Here is a 20,933-nt window from a genome sequence, read left to right as displayed (position 1 = left end):
CATAAGACCTACAACTCCAGCTCTAGGGGACCCAAAGCCCTCTTCTGTACCCTCGTGCTCCTGTGCTGAGGTGCACACACCCACAAACAGAATTTAAAAATACACACGAATCTAGCCAGGCAGTGGTAATTCACACCCTTAACCCCAGCACTCTGGAGGCAGAGAGGCAGGCAGATCTCTGAGTTCAAGGTCAGTTTGGTCTACAAAGCAAGTTCCAAAATAGCCAAGACTATATAGAGAAACCCAGCCTCAATCAATCAATCAATCAATCAATCAATCAATCAAGTCTTTAGGCCTCTACACTGTGTTGAATGATAGAATTCACTGTCCTACATGCAGTCGCTAGAGAAGTATTTTAAAGAGAAGCTACATTGCCCACCATTGTATTTTTGAGGAGGAAAAAAAACAGGTGGTCAAACTTGTGAAAGAAAAAAAAAGTCAATGTTAATATTATAGAAAAGAAACCGAGACCATTAGTTAATTCTTCTGCTGCCAGGACAAAACAAAGCAGGATTTAAAAAGCCCTAGTGCGAGCTCCCGGAAGAGGGGGGGTGGGGACTTCACACAAGTGGTCACTGGTTGTCCTGGTTACATGGTCCAAACCATACCTTGAGATTAGTGTCTCTGCTATAATACACCGACAGTAGCGGTGCCTCGCATTCATGTGCCCTGCTCTCCGGTACTTCATTTCATCTTTTCAAGAGCAGGTCTATTTCAGAGAAGGGCACATCAATCTAAAGACAGGATACAACTTGCCCACAGCTTTCAGACACAGATCTGAAACTCTCAATCCAACCTCGCATCTTAGCCCCTAACCTCTTTGACTTTTCCTAATGCACCGAATCTGCTGACATACATTCTTTCATTTCTTGTTTATGAAATCCTACGTGGGCTTCAAAGACTATCTCTGATTTCTTCGGTCTTGCACACACGATCACAAACTACCCCCGAGGCTTTATTCCACCTGTAGCAGGCTCTGTGGCATCTAGGACAAGGGTCAGGGCTGAGATACAGCCTGGTGGGAAAGCAAAGGCCCTAGAGTTGATCCCCAGGAGAGGATGAGAGGAAAGAGGATAGGAAGAAAGAAGAACCAGCTGAGCGATGCCAAAATTGGTAGGTTATTAAGTAGACTTTATATTTTTTAATTATTTTTAATTGAATATATTTTATTTACATTTCAAATGTAATCTCCTTTCCCAGTTTCCCTCCATAAAGCCCCTATCTCATTCCCCTTTCCCCTGATTCTATGACGTTGCTCCCCCACCCCCTCCCGCCCTAACATTCTCCAGCAATAGGGCATCAAGCCTTGGCAGAACCAAAGGCCTCTCCTACCATTGATGCCCAACAAGGCCATTCTCTGCTACATGTGCAGCAGGAGCCATGGGTCTGTCCATGTTTGGATAGTGGTTTAGTCCCTGGAAGCTGTGGTTGGTTGATACTGTTCTTCCTATGGGGTTGCAAACACCTTCAGCTCCTTCAATCCTTTCTCTAACTCCTCCACTAGAGAACCTGTTCTCAGTTCAATGGCTGGCTGTGAGCATCCGCCTCTTTATATTAAGCTATTACAAAATCCCCAATGAACAATAAAGAGAAGAGACCCCAACCAGCAACTCCAGCACCGGGAAGGCCAAAGCAGGAGGATTCCAAGCCCAGGGCCAGCTCCGGCTATCTTGTGAATACCGAGTGAGACCCTACTGAGAAGAAAAGCATGCACATCCATCTAGAAACACCCCTCAACCAGACATTCTTCAGAAGAGAGCTCGCTGTTTAAATACCCCCGTGTGAAGGCCGAATCTGTGCTCTATGGTCTTTAACCCTATGGCCTTTAACCCAGCATATCAATCAGTAACTTCCTTACACCCCATACCTGAGACAGTTACTTTTCTGCTTTTCTCATACTTGTTTGAAAATAGTCTCCCCTTAGTGAAAATGCTCAGACTTCCCAGTGTGGAAACGGTCCAGGCAGACAGGCTCCTGGAGACCCCACTGGCATCTTTAACCAACAACAATGTACGAGCCGGTTTCCCTCTATCTGTACTTACAACGGCAGGTGAGGGGACATGGATGCTGGCGACAGATCGTGGACGGACATGGTTGGCCAGGTGGCAGAGCACAACACCATCCATGAGAGCCGCCCCCAGGTCTTCATGTAGGGTGACCTTCAACCTCATCTCGATGCTCTGGGGGCAGGAAGCAGAAAGAGACAGTTGCTACGGACACAGACGCAAGTCACGTGTTAAGCACAGCTGCAAGTATATGTGTAAAGCCACGTGCTATTCTCAGTGAGGGGACAATCGTAAGAATGACTGGAGGTGGGGAGATGGTTCTGTCCGGAATGTGTCTGCAAGAATGAGAGTTTGATACCAGAACCCAAAGAGTCTGGCATGGTAGTATATGCCAAAATCCCAGCCGCTGGGCAAGTAAATTCTCAAGGATCCTGAGACTGGCTAGCCAGCCAGATTAGTCCAGTCAGCAAGGTCCAGGCCAGCAAGAGACCCTGAATCAGAACCAAAAAAATGTGCATAGCACCTGAGGAGAACAGGTGCCGCCACATATCTGTGCACACTCATACATACATGCACACCCCAGACACAGAGAGAACATCTGGAAAACACTCGTGATAATTAAATAGTTTCAAGTATTAAAAAAAAAAAAAACAAAACAAAAACAAAAACACCCTGTATCAAAACAGATTCGGTTGTGTTGAAATGTTTGAATTAAAAACCGCAGAACTGAAACTGGGGTTGTGTACGAGGCTTCCAGGTCAGTTTTTCCAGCATACAAAGCACTGCTTGGACTCTGAACATCACCCTCAGGCACATGACACGTCCCGGTACCTCTCGGAGCTGCTCCACCAGCTCTTTCTCTTCTCTCATCTGCTCCATCTTCCTCCGAATCGTAAACTGTGGGTCTATAGATTCCAAGTTTCTCTGAGGTCTTAGAAACACTGCAATAGAGAAATTAGTCTGTATTACTCCACAGGGCTACTCCTGTTTCAGTTAAACAAATTATTTACTTATCCCAGATTACTGATCATCCACTGGCAGAGACATTCTAGACTCACAGTGCGAGTTGGGTGTGAATGCTCGAAGGGAAAAAGAATCTCTGCAGTTATTCTAGCTTATGTGACCTGCAGAGCTGGTTTGGGGGTGACAATGAACTGGGCTGACGGGCAGGTCTCATCAGGGTGGAGAGGAGGCCACGCTGTCACTCAAAGGCGCCATCTCTCTCACATTTAGTGTTATCTTCTGTTCTCATGAATGATCAGTTTCCTCTTTCTTTCAATGTAAGTAATTTAGATCAAATAAGAAGATATTAGAATTCAACTATGTGTTTTAAAAAAACTGTTTCTGTTGGTTTCACATTTAGTAAGTGTTTATCTTGTAAGAACTCAGTGGTGCCACGTGGCACCACATATTTGAGGACGGAATAGAAAATCCTGCCTTCTGTCCCATCACTGGCAGGGTGAGCACAGGTGACCATCTAAAGGGCTGGCCGGACTAGAGGTGACGTCATCACTGCTGGCTTGAGGACCTTAGGCTTCCTACAAAGCAGTGACTAAAAATATTGCTTCATCTGAAGGAGTTAAGAAAAGGGCTAGAAAGATCTATCAGTTAAAAACAATGTCTGCTTTTCCAGAGGACCCAGGTTCAATTCCCAGCACCCACGTGATAGCTCACAGATTATCCACAACTCCAGTTCCAGAGGATCTGACACCGTCTTTTAGCTTCTATGGGCACCACAGATACACACGGTAAACAGACGTACACATAGACAAAACATCCATATGCATAAAATAAAGAGATATAAATCTCTTTTTACGTTAAACCCAGCACTGTACAGAACAGGACAGAACAAACCAACAATGGGAAACCTCACAAAAATCAAACTTCTAGGCGGTGGTGATTGGAATCTACTTTACATGTGGCTTTGCACCATCTTTGCACCTGTGGAGGCATGCCAGAACTGGATGTCTAAAAGCCAAGCATATTAGGAAGGCTGTGTCTGAAAGGACATTTCTTCTGGTTGTAAGGGGGGGGGGGGTCCTCAGTAACTAATGAGAACACAGCCCTTCTCAAAGTTGAAGGTGTGTGCACCGGGGATGAAACTGAATTCTCCTTAGGTAAGAGATGCACTTAGGTATATAGAGAAAAACAATCCAAAAGACTCCCAGCGGCAAACTAAACAAAACCAGAGTCACCTGGGGAAAGATAACTCTGACCCAAGGAAACAGTGGCGTGGTTTGTGCCAAATTCTAAAGCAAACTGTCTGTAAAGGCCAGTGGACACGAAATCTGTGTGATGCTACACTCCTCCGAGATGTAAGCTAATGAGCGTGAAATAAATAAAAATGAATTTACAGTCTTATAAAGATATCCTCCAAGTAAAGAAAGATTTTAGTATCTGGGCATGGAGGCACACCCAGCACTTGGAAGGCAGAGCCATAAGGATCTGTGAGGTAATGACCATGTTAGTGTACATAATGAATCATACGCCAGCCAGAGACAGACGGTGAGGCCCTGCCTCAAAAAGCAGAGGGTGTGTCGGTTGATTTTAGCAGGAGTGTTCATTAAGTTCTTCTTACTAGAGATTTTTTTTAGCCTGAAGACACAAAGCTGTTGGGGAGGGAGAGGGTCTGGCTTCCCATGTGAAGATTTTTAGATGGGGCTAGAAGGTGGTGCTGGCGGCAGGACAGGGCCATTTCGGACAGTCTGTGCAAAGAACTCTCATGTCAGAAATCACCACCCCCAGTAAGAGGCACGGGCACCAGGATTGCAGCAGTTGCAGCCACAGTCGTGGAAATTGTGCTGGATACACACAAAGAACCCACAACGTTCATTCAGCCATTTCTTGCAAGGCCTCAGTTTCTCACACTTCAAAGAGTAACCATGACTGGCAAGTATAACACTTGGAGAAAGGCCTGTGCATGCTTCGTGTAACTAACTACCCAGTGCTGTGAGGCTGTGTCCGTCTCTATCTCCCAGTTTCCTTTCTACGTGGGTTCCAATAGGCTAAGACACTTGGGAAGATGAGGCCGACGAAATCACAGACTGACGTAGTTCATGGAGAATGGGGCTGAGCGAGTGAGCACAAGGCTTTCCAGAGCCACGAAAAGGAGTCTGGGCCCTGCTCTCAGGATGGAAGGGAACCAAGAGGTCACTGGTGAAAAAGCCAATCAATGGCTCGTCACAGGAGTCTCTCACCGAGGCACCACGGGAGCCAAGGCCCACAGGAAGTAAGGCCAAATGAAAGCAAGAAAGGAAGAGGGCAAAGCTGGCGAAAGAAGGGTGATGAGATGGGTAGCCAGGCTCTGAGAAGAACATGAGGGAGTGTGGGCAGTAAGGAGAGCACACAACACCTGCCAATGAGAGCCCAGCAGCTACAGGAAAAACACAAAGTAAAACCCAAGAGCAATCTCCTCTCCCAAAGATGCTAACCGAATTTGCCAAAAAAGTCAAGGAATGTGGCCAGAGCTTGGTAGTGCACACACCTGTCACCAAGGGGCGCTGTGACCCTACTCTAATAGGCCTGGCTGTTTGCTTTGGAGGCCATTTCCCTTTTGCCTTTATTCTGGGGAAATCTTATCTAATATGGAATGCTTAATACTTTCAATGTGTTTTTATTGGACGGTTTCACTCTGAATATGAAACTATGAGGAAGTTTAATGACCTGCAATCTCTGGTGTAACTGCACACATTTGAGCATGCATGTTAGCAGAGCCCCCCCCCCCCCCGAGGGAAATCGGGGTGATACAGTCAGGTCTGGCTCTTCATTTCCTGGCATGCCTGTTTATTTTACAGTCCTGTGCATCTTAAAACAAAACAAAACCTGCCCACTGGGGCGTGTTTCCGTGACTAGCAATCAATCAATCAACAAGTGTCGAAGGTTTCTCAGCTGTTGTTTCTATCTTAAAACAAATATTTCAAACGTGCATGCAATGATTAGAAATGAGAAACGTGTGTGTACACACTAAGATTATACAACTAAGTATAACGACTGTGGAGTGTCTGAAAGTTTTAAAGAGACCCTTTCAGCTAATAACCCTGCCAGCTTACTCCTTTCTAGATCACGTACGTCTTCAGGAAAACAATGCCCAGGAGAAACGATTCTGACTTGTGTTAACCCCCTGCCATTGCATTTCAAGAGCTCCCTGCTCAACTCAGGGGGACTAAACGTTTAACTTGAGGCTATTTGCCAAGGGTGGAAACTGCTCGAGCCCGCTTCTTGATGCCATCCCATTTTCAATATAAATTAAGAAGCAGGCACAGCAAGCTGCGTGTGAGTGGGCATGCGTTGGGACACGTGCACACCTGTGCACAGGTAAAGAGGAGAGGATGACTGAGAAAAAGGGAAAAGTGAGTCCCGCACTGTTTCGTGATCAGGGGACAAGTCACTAACAGTTACAACAGAACATAAGACTGGCTGGCTGTAGGTCACCTAGAGGAGACAAATCTCTATACGTGGTCTGAGGAGGAGAAGGAGGTAGACGAGGATGGACATCTATAAAGTACTCTACTGATCTTCCCATCCTTGAAAGACCCTGCTCTCTTCACCATATCCCTGAGCTGACATAATCTCTACTTCCTGCGAATGCCCAAAGGTGTTTATCTGTGAGTATCTCTTGGCATTCAGACAGAGTATTTGCATGCGCTACCACATCCCTTAAAGCTGTGTGCTGAGACACATGTTTGTTGATGAGTAGATGAAACACGTTTCAAAACCTCTCGGAAAAATATAGGAGTATCTTCAGATTATCTTTGCAGAAAGGACTTCTCCTGGTGATTCGTTTAAATTCTCCTCTTGCAGAAAAAAAAATCCCAAATTATTCTCCAGGTCTGAATACATTAACTTCCAAGTTTAGGTTCCCTAACAGCAGAGACTGTGTCTGACTGTGTGTTAGCGGCATGCTTAACTTAGAAAGGTACTTAACAAGGGCACAAAACGCATACACAAAACCCTTTCTCCACATGTTACCTTCCGGCTAAGCAAAGGAAGCTCACAGCTTAAAGTATACATAAGTGAACTTTACCATTTCAAGGATACAAGCAAACAAACAAACTTTGCATGAAATGGAAGAAAATTTCCTTGTGGAAACACCAGGGCTTTGAAACTTAGCTTCCTCTTCCTTGGAAGTTAAGAAAGTGGACTAATGTGCCTTCTAGTACGATCAAGTGCAAGGGCTGGGACACAATGACAAATACAAGCTTGAGATTTCAGCTCCTGGGAGTTAGAAATCAGGCAAACCTACTCATCCAGTTCTTTCTGGAGCTCCGGGGAAATTCTGTACATTTGCTGCCCTTCAAATGCTGGGATTTCCTTTCTATTAGCTTGAGCGGTTTACTTAACTTACATGTTGTCAAGGTGCACATAAACAATGTATCTCTGTCTACAATGTTCATGCTGACAGAGTTAAATGCTGAGGCTCTACATCATTGTTCACTTAAGATCTCTGAACAGGAGACCAGACATTCTAACATGAAGCCAGAGTTGTGAGTCCCTGAGGAGCCTGCCACACCCCTGTGTCCTGATTTTTGTACTAGGGAGAATAAGACCTCAATGATACATTGTCGTCACCAAGGAAACAAAGATGTCTGTTTACTGGCCAGAGATGGATGTCCACTCACTCACTCTTACATTAAGGTCAATTTTAAGTAGGCCTACAGTGGTCCCCATCAATTCACCACCAATGAAAAGGCAGAAACATCTCAAGAGAGGCCAGGATGGGTTTTTCACTTCCAAGTACATGGGAAAGGGGGAGGTGAAGCCACAAATAAAGGCACAAGAGCTAGGGCAGGAGAAGAGGGTAAGTTCTCAGGAAATAAAGGCACCCCAGGTTGTGGCAGGGCAGACAGTGCCACAGATGAAGTTCTACACCATGCTGTCCCTCTCAGAAGACTGATTTCAGAAACTGTGGTCTCCAAATGTTCAAGGCCCTTCTAGCCTGTCAGACACTTAAAAAATAAATGAATGAATGAATGAATGAATGAATGAATAAAAACTCTTTGAATACCACGTTACAAAGACAATGGTGAATTTAAAATGGGCTCAATCTGGAACAAACTGTTGGAAGGGATTTAGGTGAAGAGAGGTTTTTGTGTACAGAGCAAGGCCATGAGCAATGGGATGAATACTCCGAGTCTGACTAGGTTAATAATTAAATGGTATAGTTGTCTAAGCCATCTCGTTTGCAAGGCCGGGCAGCCACGGTTATGAGATAATGAAGAAACAACACAGTTGTAGGGATAGCCTTCCTGGACGTGCCAAGAAGGCTGCGGAACAGAACAAACAGTCTGCTTCTATGGAAGCGTTAGGAACAACACAGAAAGTGGGCTGTGTTCCTCAGCTTTCCTACTTGGGGACCTACGCCGCAGTCCCAAGGCAAAATTTCATACACAAGGACTGAAAAGGTATGTGACACTTTGGACAAATTGCAAATAAAGGGAAAAAAAAATGAAAACCATCGAAAGTATCTGACATGGTTGCCCGGTCCAGAGGAATGCTAGAAACCATCTTTTTATCACTGCTGTGGTACTATGTGATAAAGCCCCTGGTGGGACAGTTCAGACCTGAAATGCAGACCTCCTATCTGATCTCTGTCTCATAGCCACATGCCAGCACAGAAATTCTGCTGCTTAAAATCTTTAGATCTTACCCAGATTAAAAAAAAAAATAAAAAAAAAGTCCTCCGTCTTCAGATATTATTCCTAAGGAAATAACTCACATATGCAGCTTTCATAGTGGCCTTATTTTCAGTAAAGAACATCATACCCATAGTAGCTGGGCTTTCAGAAAGCAGAAACAGGTCTTTTTCATAGCTTGGTCTTCTGGTTTTAGATCAGAGAACGGCTTAGCAAGAAAGTTTCTATCTAACCTTCCTCCTCCGCCGGCAGCCAGGATTCAAAGCAAAATGACACAAGGGGGTTTGTGTCATGATTGCTTTTTTTAAAAAAAAATCATGACTATTTTCAGTGAAAACTTTTAGACCTGTGCTCAGCCTGTGGCTTGTGATCCTTTTGGGTTGAACATCCCTCCCACACATGTCCCTTAAGACTGGCAGAAAACACAGATATTTATACTATGATTCATAACAGAAGCAAAATTACAGTTCTAAAGTAGCTATAAAAATAATGGTTGGGGGCTCATCAAAACATGATGAACTGTATTGAAGGTTGAGAACCCACTGTTTTACACAACTATAAAATGCTAACATTTCTTATAGACTCAATCTACCATTATTCTTCAATAAAGAGAAATTTTAGCTGTATCTTAACCAAAGATTGTGGTAAATATTCTAACTATACATCCTCCAAGCATCACAGAGAGCATATGTAGTTAACAATTTATGTTACAACTTATGTTACCAGCTTACATGGTCATGGTAGCTGTGCCCCACACCTTATTTCTGTGTTTCATTTAGTATTTCTTCTATCACTTTGTATTTTAATGTAAACTGTTTACAGTCTGAGCCAGCATTAAACCAGACAGAGATTTGGACATATGTGGTACATAGATCTAATAATTTTATTTTATCTTGGACTACTTAAGATATTTAGTGATATAAAATTAAAATATCCTTATTAAGACTCACTGGATAGTCTTAATTTTTAAATATTTATACTTATATATATTATCTTCAGACTAGCTCAGTATTCTTTAATGTACGTGAATTCACACCAAAAAAAAAGTACAAGTCAAAAAATGTATAAAAACTTTGAAAAAAAAGGAAAAGTAATTTTTTTTTATTTTTAGAAAATTCTCAATGTTAACATTTTTTTTATTGCAAAACTTGAGAATCAGCCATGGTACCTTTAAATTGCCTTAAAAGCCCCATCTGGTAAACATATGCTATAAAAGATCAATTTTTTTTTTTTTTTTGAGGCAATGCTCCAAACCAGCCTCAAGTGGTCTCAAACTCACTATCCTCCTGCCTCAGATTCCCCTAAACTGAGATTACAGGAATGTACCACCACACCCACACTGTTAAAAGAAAGAGAGAAAGGGGGGAGAGGGAAGAAGGAAGGAAGAGAGGGAGGGAGGGATGGAAGGAGGGAGAGAGGGAGGGTGGGAGGGAGGGAGGGAGGGAGGGAGGGAGGGAGAGAAACCCTGAAAGCATTTAACAGGGGATCAGAAACAAGCAGAGATAACCCAAAATTCGTGAGTCTCAATCTTTGTAGACGAGCAGACAAACCAATCAAACCCCAAGCAAAATAGGTAGAGAAGAAAGTGCTGAGAAAAACCCTCCCCAGAGCCAGCATCCTCGGGCAAATCAACTGTCACATCATTACCTGTCAGGCAACAGGTCACAAGCATTTGTCTAGACGTTGCCTCAGAGGGTTCCAGAGTATGGAGCACCCAGGTCAACGACCACACAGAGGCCTGTGGAGTACAGTCACCGTGCACAAACACTGAAGAAGAAACAACAGAGCACCTACCATTGTCACTGTCTCCTTCAGAGGGAACACTGTAGCTAGAGTTGTCCCATGTTTGTGCCTGCGTAAGTTTGTTGAAGGAGATAGGAGGGAGAGTGAGGGCTGGGTCTGCAGGAGAGCGAGAGAGCCGGGAGGACAGTTGCACCAGGGGAACCCCAGGGGGGCGCAGCATTTCGGAAGGTTTGTATGAGGATGAGGTGGGTGGGTTTCGTTATGTGAGGGTTAGATTCAAATGTACAGTGTGGGGGGATGGGAGATGGCACGTGGAAGGAAAAGAACGATAAAAACTGAGTGTTAGTACCCGTCACACTCTGCATGCAGTTAGTAGCCTTAATTTAACAGTTCTGCGAGCCTGCAGCCTAGCCTGCTGATGGGCCATGGCGGCAGAAGGAAAGAACATCCTCACTCAGGCAACGGAAAGCAGAAAGGCCAGCAGGTACCCTTCGCCACCCCTTCTAAATAACATTCGAAAGGTAAATAAAAAAATAGCCAATAAAAATTTTTTTAAAGAAATCTAATTAGTCAAATGTTCAGTTTTTTTTAAAAAAAATTAATCAGCTGATACAATTGCACAATACACCCAGAACTCCTGGTCACATCAGACAAAGCTCAAAATGTATACATGCACCTGTTGTTTAGAAACAAAGTGACTACAGAAGAACTTTGTGTTTTAATGCTTCTTAAGAACTGAGACGGTAGATTTAAGACACCCCCTCCACAATGGTAAGGTTCTATAGGGTGTTTCATTAAGAACGGAATCTCCTCACTTCTTTAACCCATGAAATGCCTTAAAACTCACTTTTCAATATGGCTCAGTAAAACATTTTTTAATACTCAGTACAGTCTACATAGCCATAAATTCAACAAGCTAACAGATTTAAAAAAAAAAAAAACTCATGAATTCTAAATCAGCTAGTTCATAAAAAAAAAAAAAATGGTAACAAATCTTAATTTTGTGCTCAATTTCCAGAAAGTAACTTCATTAAGTAGTTAAGGAACTAACCACTGGGAACGTGGGGAGGAAATAGAATTTGTTTTCTCTAGTATGAACTAAATATTCCCTTTTTCATCTGTCCACAGAACCTGAGTGGTGCACACTGCAGGTTAAAGGCAGTCTCTGACTTGGTAAGCTTAGGCTGGGCTCTATAAATGCATTAAAAGTCAGCGAATCGATTTTATAACTAAATTAGAAAGGCCCAACATTCGAAAGGCTGTTAATCTTGGGAGACTCGCTCACTTTCTGATTTTAGTTATGAAACATTTTCAAATGTGGCAGAACTGTCCAGAAGGCTTGAGAGAGTCTGTGGCCAGCCATGAGACAGGATAACAGCAGTAACTTCCATTTCTCCCAGAACAGAGCTGGACATCGAGATCCAGCCCAGAATTGGCTATATGTGCCTACTTCCTCACATGAGGGGCCCAGTCATGTGGGTTTTACATGTTTCCATCCACAGCTTTACTTTCTGTAACATATTCTCCAGGGCTGGAGATACAGCTCAGTGGTAGCACGCTTCCAGACATGTGCAAGGGCGTGAATTTAATTTCTAGGACTGAAAAAGAAAAAAATCTAGAAACTCTGATCACACTAGAGTCATTTTTTAACTGCCCGCCCCCCTTACACTATTCTAATGGCCAGGAAACCTTCTCCCTGGGCCATGTGCTGCCCGTCAATCAATGTCTTCCAAAAACAAACCATCTCCTCTATAGGTGGGTCATCTTCATTTTTCCTGTAGCGATGTTTATTTCAAGCCAGAAATGTGTAAAGCTCATACTGTTGTCAAAATGCTTTGCCCCAACCCCAAGATCACCTGTGTTCTCTACCAGGTGTGTGTGTATGTGTCCAGAACCCACATAAAAATCCACATACCAGCGTTAGAGGTAACTATAGTAAATCCGAGAGGGACAAAGAAGTTAAAACTAAGGAGGTCCTACCAGAAGGCAGATGGCACCAAAACTGGAAATGTGGCAATACGAAATGTATCTTTCCATCTAGGGCCCCTTTTCTTTTTGAAAAATTGAAAGTAACTTTGCACATTGCTAACATTAATTGTGTCAATATAGTAACACCAATTACAATCAAGTGGGTCAAAAAGTAAGGTGCTTTCCTCTAAGAATTTTCCCGACTCCTAACCACTCATACAAGCCTTACAATGCTCACCCTCTCGTGTGAGTAAATGCAGAGACCTTACCATGCTTGGAAAACAACTGGGGTCGTCTTGGGGAGGACTCTGCCTTCAGGATGCCCATTAACTCGTCAGGGCACCAGCAACCTTTGGGGTGAAGGGGAGCCGTTTTATTTTCCATGGGTAAAAAGTTTGAAGGGACTACTCCTTCCCTACTTACACGTTCCCTTGGCCACTTTTCTTTGCCGTGATTCAAAAGAAGGCAAGCTGCCTATTCCTGGAAGCACAGACCAAACAGCTTAATGTAACCACCTGACTTCACCAAGCTACAGCCACTCTGATGCCAGGACCCCAGCCGACCAGCACTGGCAAGGTTACCGTTACTGGGGACTAATTTGGAAAGGCCAAAGAGAAGCCATTTTAGCTACTTAGTGTAAGAATGAACGGAGGTTAGCGTACCTGAACGAGGCTTCAAGCCAAATGGAGCTGTGACGTTTGCGGTAGGAGACAATGAAGGGGAGTTCTCTCTCATCTGTGGGGTGAGGAGAGAAAACAGTTGGGAGGGGTGGAAATGAAGAACCGGTGTACGTGTATGGTCCAAGATTGTTTTAAAACTACTCGGCACGTGCTACGGCTGCATTGTGATGACGGCTTGGCTTTTACCAAAAGAAACCATTTTGTAAATACTCCAAGAGGCAGTCAACAGAATGCTTTCTGGCGCCCTAGGAAATGGTGTTACTATTCTATTGTTGTTGTTGCTTGGAAGTCTTTACCTGCTCACCACAAAATTGTTTTGCAGTGACAGGAAGCTCCTGATCTGCTCCTCAGTGGGCAGGCGTGCCAAGAAGCCTAATGGAGCCTCTCTAACATGGAGACACACAGCTAACTCTGAGCACGAGGCTCATCACAGGTTTTATGACAGTAAGTGACAGTTAATGAGAGACAACCCCCCACCCTTCCATTAACTCTTTAATGCCAGAGTCAGACTTTCCAATTCTGGGAAAGATGCTTCAGTGTGGTCTTCGGGCGTCCTCAGGAATCTTACCTCGTTTGGAGAATACTGGCTTCCGTTACTCTGTAACGTTAGATCATTTTGCACCTTAAGGGAGAGACAAATGGCATACTTTCCATTAGATTGTGAGAAAGAAGAGGGAAGGAACACCTTTTTTTATTGCTACCACAGTCCTGGCCCAGATGCACACACCAGCAAATGTTAATGAATCCATGTGTTAAGTAGCTAAGAAGGCCATCCTTCTATTTTCTACAACTACACAGCTGTATTTGTTGAAAAAAAATCTGAAAAATAACACAGATTAACAAGATTCTCAGCACAGGAATCCTTCCCTGGTACCTATGAGCACATCTCACCTGGCCAGGGCATCAAACTGGATGCTGGCTCCCTTCTCAATTTTAATTATGGCTCTTTTTAGAAATGGTCCAAACCAGTAGTTCCAAAATATACAGAAGCTTTCAGTAAGTACACACTCCGGAGACCCATGGGACCTTGAAAAGCCTCATTCAAGTGACCAGTTTGCTTTATGGCTAAAGAGAGATGCTAAGAAACCAAGCATGACTTACACGTGTACTCTAATAAATAAGAAGTCTGGGGATAGGAAATAAACACCTTCATGCGTGCCACCATAAAAGTGTAAAGGTCAGCTGTCCATTGTGTGAAGGAGCGCTATTTAAAAATACCCCTAGTTTACAGGAACCCAAGAGAAAACCCATTTAGAATGCCATTCATGTCCCTACCCCATTAAAAGGTCTTCTTAGAACTGCCAACAGGTGGCACTGGGCTTTACTCTCTAATGTCTTCTACCGGTTTCCCCACTGTTCCCTGAAGCCCCTCCCTTCAGCACTATGACATCCAAGCAGGTGAGGTGCATCCTCACTGTGTGGACACCCATGGTACATAACTTCCTGTGGTCCGTCTTCTAAAGTATGATAAGGAGGCCGACCCCTCTATAAGCCTTGCCCCACCTCTCCGCTGTATCCCACTGTACTCAATCCCCCAGGGCCACCCTTGCTCCCTTGCAGGTCCATATCCCAAGAGGCCACAAACTAGGCTGTGCTCATGCCTTGCTGTGTTCCTTACCCTTTCTGGAAGAACACAGCAAACAGACTCAGGATGCAAAACCACAGCATTGTCGTCTTGAAAGGTTTGCAGTACCCACATCTTTTATTCACTTAACAATTTCATACTTCATAGGTCTCACGCTCCACCCTCCCCCCCACCACAACAACAACAACCACAACAGCCATGCCCTGCACAAGTAGGGCAATGAACAGTGGCAAACCGACAGTCTGGTGAAAGGGAGTGTAGATGTGTCACCAAGTAACAAGTGAGACCATAGGCGTAGGACCAGGGGCCTAAAGAAGCCACAACTTCCTTCCTTTTCCTTCATCTCATGACTTCGTTTCTGCCTAAGGCTAGCTGTCCATCCCTTCCTTTGGAAAGCCTGTCATGGGCCCAAAAGCTGCCTTGAGAGGGCAGAATGCCTTATGCAAGCATGACTACTCACCAAAGCAAAGGAAGACAAGCTACAGCATTCTAACCTAACACAGAGCCCTGGGAGCCAAACGGAGATGAGCTCATGAACCTTGGCTCCTAGAAGCTTTGTTTCCTTCCTTCCTTGTGCTTGGGCCAAGTAAGTTCTGTTTTTCCAAAGGGTTTCACTGTGCAGTCCAGGTTCACCTTGAAACTGGAATCCTCCTGCCTCAAAGGTAGAATTATAGGTATGTACCACCATCCCCAGCCAGACAGGCTGCTCCTGCCTCAGCCTAGCCAGAACAGGAAGCTGAAGTGTGAGCTGCTACTACTTACAGGTTAATGGGCATCTGGCTTATGCGGGGATGCCAAATGAAAATTAGATGCAGATTGAATCGTGAACTAAGCTCAGTCTATATTTAGGTACACACCATCTTCTTCTAGCCTTTCCAAACTCTTGCCACATTCCTGGAAGCGTTGCACATGAACTTTTAAGTATGTTGGCTTCTTGCCTTCTGCCAGGACAAGCTTTTAAGGAACGTTTCCAAGCCATCAGCTCTCACTAAACTTTGGAGTGTGATGAACCGAATACAAAAAGGCAATATAGTGTGATGGAACAGTAGGCCTACCCGTTACCGTGGTAACGAGTCAGCCGGTCTCAACCTTGAGCATCCTGTCCTGCATCCAGGAACCAGTCACGTTAACTCCTACATTTCCTAACAGTCACCTGGAATATACGCTGTTAAGAGAAGGACCCTTGCGGTTCTCAAGGCCTCCTCAGCGACCCACAAGAGAAAGTTTTGTTGTCACGAACATTTGACTTGGAAAAGTTCTGCTTTACTCTGGTGTAAAAAGGTCTCACAGAGCCCTAGCTGCCCTCAAACTTGTCTTTTTTTAAAGATTTATTTATTTATTATGTATAAGTAAACTGTCTTCAGACACATCTGATAAGGGCATCAGATGGTCGTGAGCCACCACGTTGCTGGGATTTGAACTCAGGACCTCTGGAAGAGCGGTCAGTACTCTGAACCATGAGCCATCTCTCCAGCCCCAAACCTGTCCTACAACCAAAGCTACCACTGAACTCCTCATCCTAATTCTGCCTCCTGCCGTTCCAGGTGTATGCTACTATGCCATTTACTGAACGCTTCCAGCAAAACACTGAATAAATTACTGTGGATTACTACTATAAAGTGATCATTACTTTAAATGATTTCTACCTCACTGCTCTCATAAATGCTCTGAACCCGTCAGCGGTAGGCTAGGCAAAGCAACAGTGCTCACCATGGTAGATTAAATGCATTGTCACATTAATGTTTTTTTTTAAAACAGCAATAGTTTATTGGGAACAGAAACCCATTATAAATCAAGAAGCACCTGAGTTGATAAGGCCTATAAAACATGAAGCACACAACCTGGCACCCAGCAAGACGTCCTCCCCGCCCCCATAAGAAATAAGTACTTTTGAACAGAGACACAGTGTTTGAACCGTGCCCTAGAGATGCAATGGAACTAGCTTTTGTCTAGAAATCTTGTGGCCTCCTCTCCCTGAAGTCATGTGGCAGGACAGTCATAAGGAGCTGAACTTCTCTTCACAGGCTTCTCACTGGCCATGGGGGAAACAATGGGATAGCCATAATACAGCGATAAAGTGGGGTCAGGTAACAATGGAGTGTTTTAACTCATACAAGCAATGGGAGAGAGAAAGACACAAGCCTCCAAATCCGAGGGCCTGGAGAGAACGCACGACAGCAGCAAAGCAATATCTGAAATAAGAATGCAGACACTCAATCAAGAGGAAGTGTCAGACAAACACCAAAGGAAGAATATTCCGCGGGAAAAGGAAAGGGCTAGGTGCTGGAAATGGGGCACACACAAGGTCCTGGGTTCAGTCCCCAGCACCCCATAAACTGTGGTGGAGCACACCTATAATCTTTACCCTCCAAAGCTCACCACTGCCACCTGCTGCACAGCAAGTTTGAGACTAGCCTGAGCCACATTAGACTCTGTCTCCAAAAGAAAAGGCCTGGCAGGGGCAACGGTGGTGAGTTTGGGGTTATCTCCTGAACCACACAAGATTCTAGAGCAGCCTGGGCTACATGTGGTCCGTGTTCTCCACAATTTCAACACCATCAAATCACCATCCTCAGAAACGCTGCAGAGCAACGGAGACAACAACGAGACCAGAGAGATTCCATAACCAAATGTAACGCCTGTTTGTACACAGTACAACACTAAAGTCTACACTGACAGCTATTCCAAAGACAGAGCAACCGAATAACACAGCTGGCGTGGGTAAACATCCATCCAGGCTGAATCTCCTCATCCAAAGGGCAAGGGACTGGAAGTGTTAGGACACGTGTCCGAATTATCTGCAAATGCGTAGGAGGAGCTTAGAAACAGGACCTCAATCTAAACAGTTTGTTTTCATTTCAAATGTGCCTTATACACACAGTCCAAGGGGACTTTATTTTCTGTTTTCAAGCCCACCTGTGTTTGAACTGTGACCCGTCATGAGATCAAGTGTAAGCATTTATATTTGCAGTGTTCTATTACTTCTAAGTAACTTCCAAGGTTTGTTACTTCTTGTATTTGCATAGTTAGCTCATAACTGCAAAGTGGGAGATTATATTTTTATTACTTTTATAGGACCCTGTAATTTATTTTTATATTCTTTTAAAGTTAAAAGTATTTCTAAATATGCAGCTTTTATTTTATTTTTTTAAAAGTGAGCCTATAGGAGAAATGTGGAGTAGTTAAGAGCACTTGCTCTTTTAGGGGACCTGGGTTTAACTCCCACTACCCACATGGCAACAGCTATCTATAACTCAAGTTCCAGAGGATGCGACACCCTCTTCTGATCTCTTACATGTGTATGCGTGTATTTAGAACATACATATGAGAAAATCACTCATATGCACTAAAAAGGCTAGTCTATACTGACACAACTATTCTCAAACAGAAAGCATAAGGAAACCATTACAGGGCAGCCTGCAAATAAGTCTCCTGATGTGCAACCTTGGTTTGTTTGCTGACATGTCCACCCAGAGCAGAGGTGACACGGATTCTGTCTGAAGATCACACAGGTGACAGTAAGAGTATAGAAAAATAACAGCAGGCATTGACATGCCCACTGCTGTGAGATTTCTCCTGGATCATCTCATTTGAGCTGGACAATAACTATTATTAGACTGAAATTTACCAAAAATACAAGTGAAGTTTAGAGAGGTTAATTAAGTTGAATAGAGTTAGCAATTCAGTCAGGGCAGCCTTGTCCCTGCCCATAACAATGCAATCACAGTCTCTGCAAACCTGGCTTTCCCCTTTATGTTTCTTATTTTCCTCATTGCTTTTACACAGACACGGTGATTAAAAACCTGCCTTATTACTTCATAGTACATGTACAGTCAGATCTGGTACATAAGCTGATTTGTAGGGAATCTCAATATCTCAATGCTCCATAGGTTCAAAAACTCAAATACTTCATCCCAAATTAGTGGAACTGTTTGGGAGGGATTAGGAGGTGTGGCCTTATCAGAAGGTTTTCCCTGCTCTGGTCCACTTTCTTTACTACAAGCCCATTTTCCCTTTTCAGAACAGCAATGCATATTCTGTAACACTGTATGTCTGAACTATGTAATTTGTTTTGTTCATTCTAAAGCAGTTACAATTAAGAGACTGCTTCAAGTCTCGAGAGAAACTTTTAAACTATGTTGAGACTATGGAGACTTGAAGTTGGACTGAATGCATTTTACATGATATGACCATACACCTATAGAGTTCAGTAAGTAAAATATGACAGTTTGAATCAGAACACCCCTCGCAGGCTCACGGATTTAAACGCCTGGCCCCTCCCCAGCCGGTAGAACTATTTGGCGAAGACTAAGAGGTGTGATCTTGTTGGAGGAGCCAGGTCAGTGGAAGCAGGCTTGGAGGTTTCAAAAGCCTATGTCATTCCCAGTCAATATATACCCAACACCCATCCGTGTGTGTGTGTGTGTGTGTGTGTGTGTGTGTGTGTGTGTGTGTGTGCGAGCTCTCACTACTATTCTGGCACCATGTCTGCCTGCCAGCTGGCCATGAGCCCTGTCCTGATGGTCAAACTCTAAAGCTCTGGAGACCCAAATTAAACAATTTTATAAGCCCTGATCATGGTGTTTTGTTATAGCAATAGACAGGTCACCGGAACAGGCTGTGATCCCTAACTACAACCCCAAGCTTATCTTTCCACAATGGGGATAATCTGTCTCTGGAATCATTCCTAGTTTTGTGTCAAAAATGCTTTCTCTACTGCCACCCAAACTTCATCCACATAACTCTATCTAACTTATCCTTATCCTGTGCCCGAATATTCGCACCACCTTCTCATTATAGTATCCTTTTGTGTTTCTGTATGAAGCTATGTATACTATAGAATTTGTTTTCTGAGTCAGACTCTCTAGTTGTAGCCTGGGCTTTTCCGTTCGACTAATCTGGCCCACCAGCTCTCGTCAGAGACACTGCTGTGTGCCCCTTGTAGCACTGAAATTAAAGGCACAGGCTACAGTGTCAAGGATCTAACCTCAGGTCTTTATGTTTCATAGCCATCTAGCTCCCCAACTCCCTAGATATTCTTTTAATCTTCCCAAACATTCTCAATCTGTTTGATGACACCGTGCAGGTCCTTCATTTAGCCAGACTACTCTCTCGACTCTAATGTCTGCATCAAATGGGCCTCACTCCATTTCTGGGCCAGAACTGGTTTCCTATGCACTGCAGTGGCCACTGCCTGACAAAAAGAGTCTGTTTTGGCAAACAATCTTAGAGAATCTAACCAAAACAGCCAACTCTCACCTTTGAGGAAAGCTGGGAGACACTAGTCAACAGAATTAGAGAATCAGGGAAGGTTACAAACCCTGTCATGAACAAATACCATTACCTTCCTCCCACAAGGCAACACCAAGCTCTGCCCTTACCTCACGCTCTGGAGACATCCCAAGCTGCAACTGCCCACTGTGATGAAGTGGAAAGAAAAAGGAGAGACAGAGTAGATTGTGAAACACAAACACATCATTTTCAGAAGAGAAAATACTATGAGTTACAAAAGGTGAACTTACTTGAGGGAGGGATCAGGGGATTCCAGGGCTTCTGCTGAGCCCATGGGGTACAGGTTCAGAATACTTCTCTCTGCAATGTCTGTGCATAGACTAGAGGAGGGAGAGCAGACGGGAGTAAAACCATTAGACCGCTGACTTACTCTACAGGCTCCATTAACCGACAAGCAAAGCTTGTCTTTGGGATTAAAAAAAAAAAAAAATCCAAATACATGTGACTTTCCCAATATAGTACCACATTTTTCGTTGTTTGGTTGGTTTTTGCTTTGTTTTTATTGAACTCCGACTTATGTACTGAAGACCATGATACTGTCCAATGAAGTCGTGATTGTCTAGGGTCACAAATAACTAAATTTATCTAGAGCATCGCATATTTACAGAAGCAAGCCAAGCTGCTGAAGTAACACTCCAACACTGCTGACATTTAGGCTTGCTGCAAAGTCTTTCTGACTTAGACTGCTATAATTAAAAATTAACAGTTCACTGGCCCACAGAATATTACGAGAAAAATCAAACTTGTCAAATTCATTGTAGTTATTTTAAAATAAAGAACAAATATAGAAGAAGCCAATATATTTTTTAAATGTGCCCAACATAAAATGATTTTGACAAGCTGACATGACAGTTAAGTGTCACTTGAAAGTCTGTTGGAAGTTCTTGTACAGTGTATATTCCTGACAGGGTCCAATTCAAATGTAAAAAGGAACCAAGTCTTTAGAAACATACTGATTATCATACATCTGGCACTATCAGAAATAAATAGAAGTTTTAAATATCTATTTTTAGTAGGGTTTTCCCCC

General features: G+C 43.7%; 1 protein-coding gene across 1 annotated transcript in view; it reads right to left on the bottom strand.

Annotated features, from left to right (window-relative positions):
- The window catches only part of LRCH1 (leucine rich repeats and calponin homology domain containing 1), a 170,488-nt gene that overhangs the window by 20,972 nt on the left and 128,583 nt on the right, over positions 1 to 20,933 (bottom strand). Inside the window, exons 12-17 of the mRNA XM_080925909.1 lie at positions 20,137 to 20,226; positions 19,996 to 20,032; positions 13,598 to 13,651; positions 13,012 to 13,084; positions 2,838 to 2,947; positions 2,043 to 2,180 (exon numbers count right to left, since the gene is read on the bottom strand). Coding sequence (XP_080782035.1) covers positions 2,043 to 2,180; positions 2,838 to 2,947; positions 13,012 to 13,084; positions 13,598 to 13,651; positions 19,996 to 20,032; positions 20,137 to 20,226 — 502 coding nt within the window. The remainder of the gene's footprint in view (positions 1 to 2,042; positions 2,181 to 2,837; positions 2,948 to 13,011; positions 13,085 to 13,597; positions 13,652 to 19,995; positions 20,033 to 20,136; positions 20,227 to 20,933) is intronic.

The sequence above is a fragment of the Micromys minutus genome (genome assembly GCF_963924665.1).
Source record: "Micromys minutus genome assembly, chromosome: 12".
Lineage (NCBI taxonomy): Eukaryota > Metazoa > Chordata > Mammalia > Rodentia > Muridae > Micromys > Micromys minutus.
Note: the sequence above shows the minus strand (reverse complement) of the source record. Positions and strands in the feature narration are given on the sequence as shown.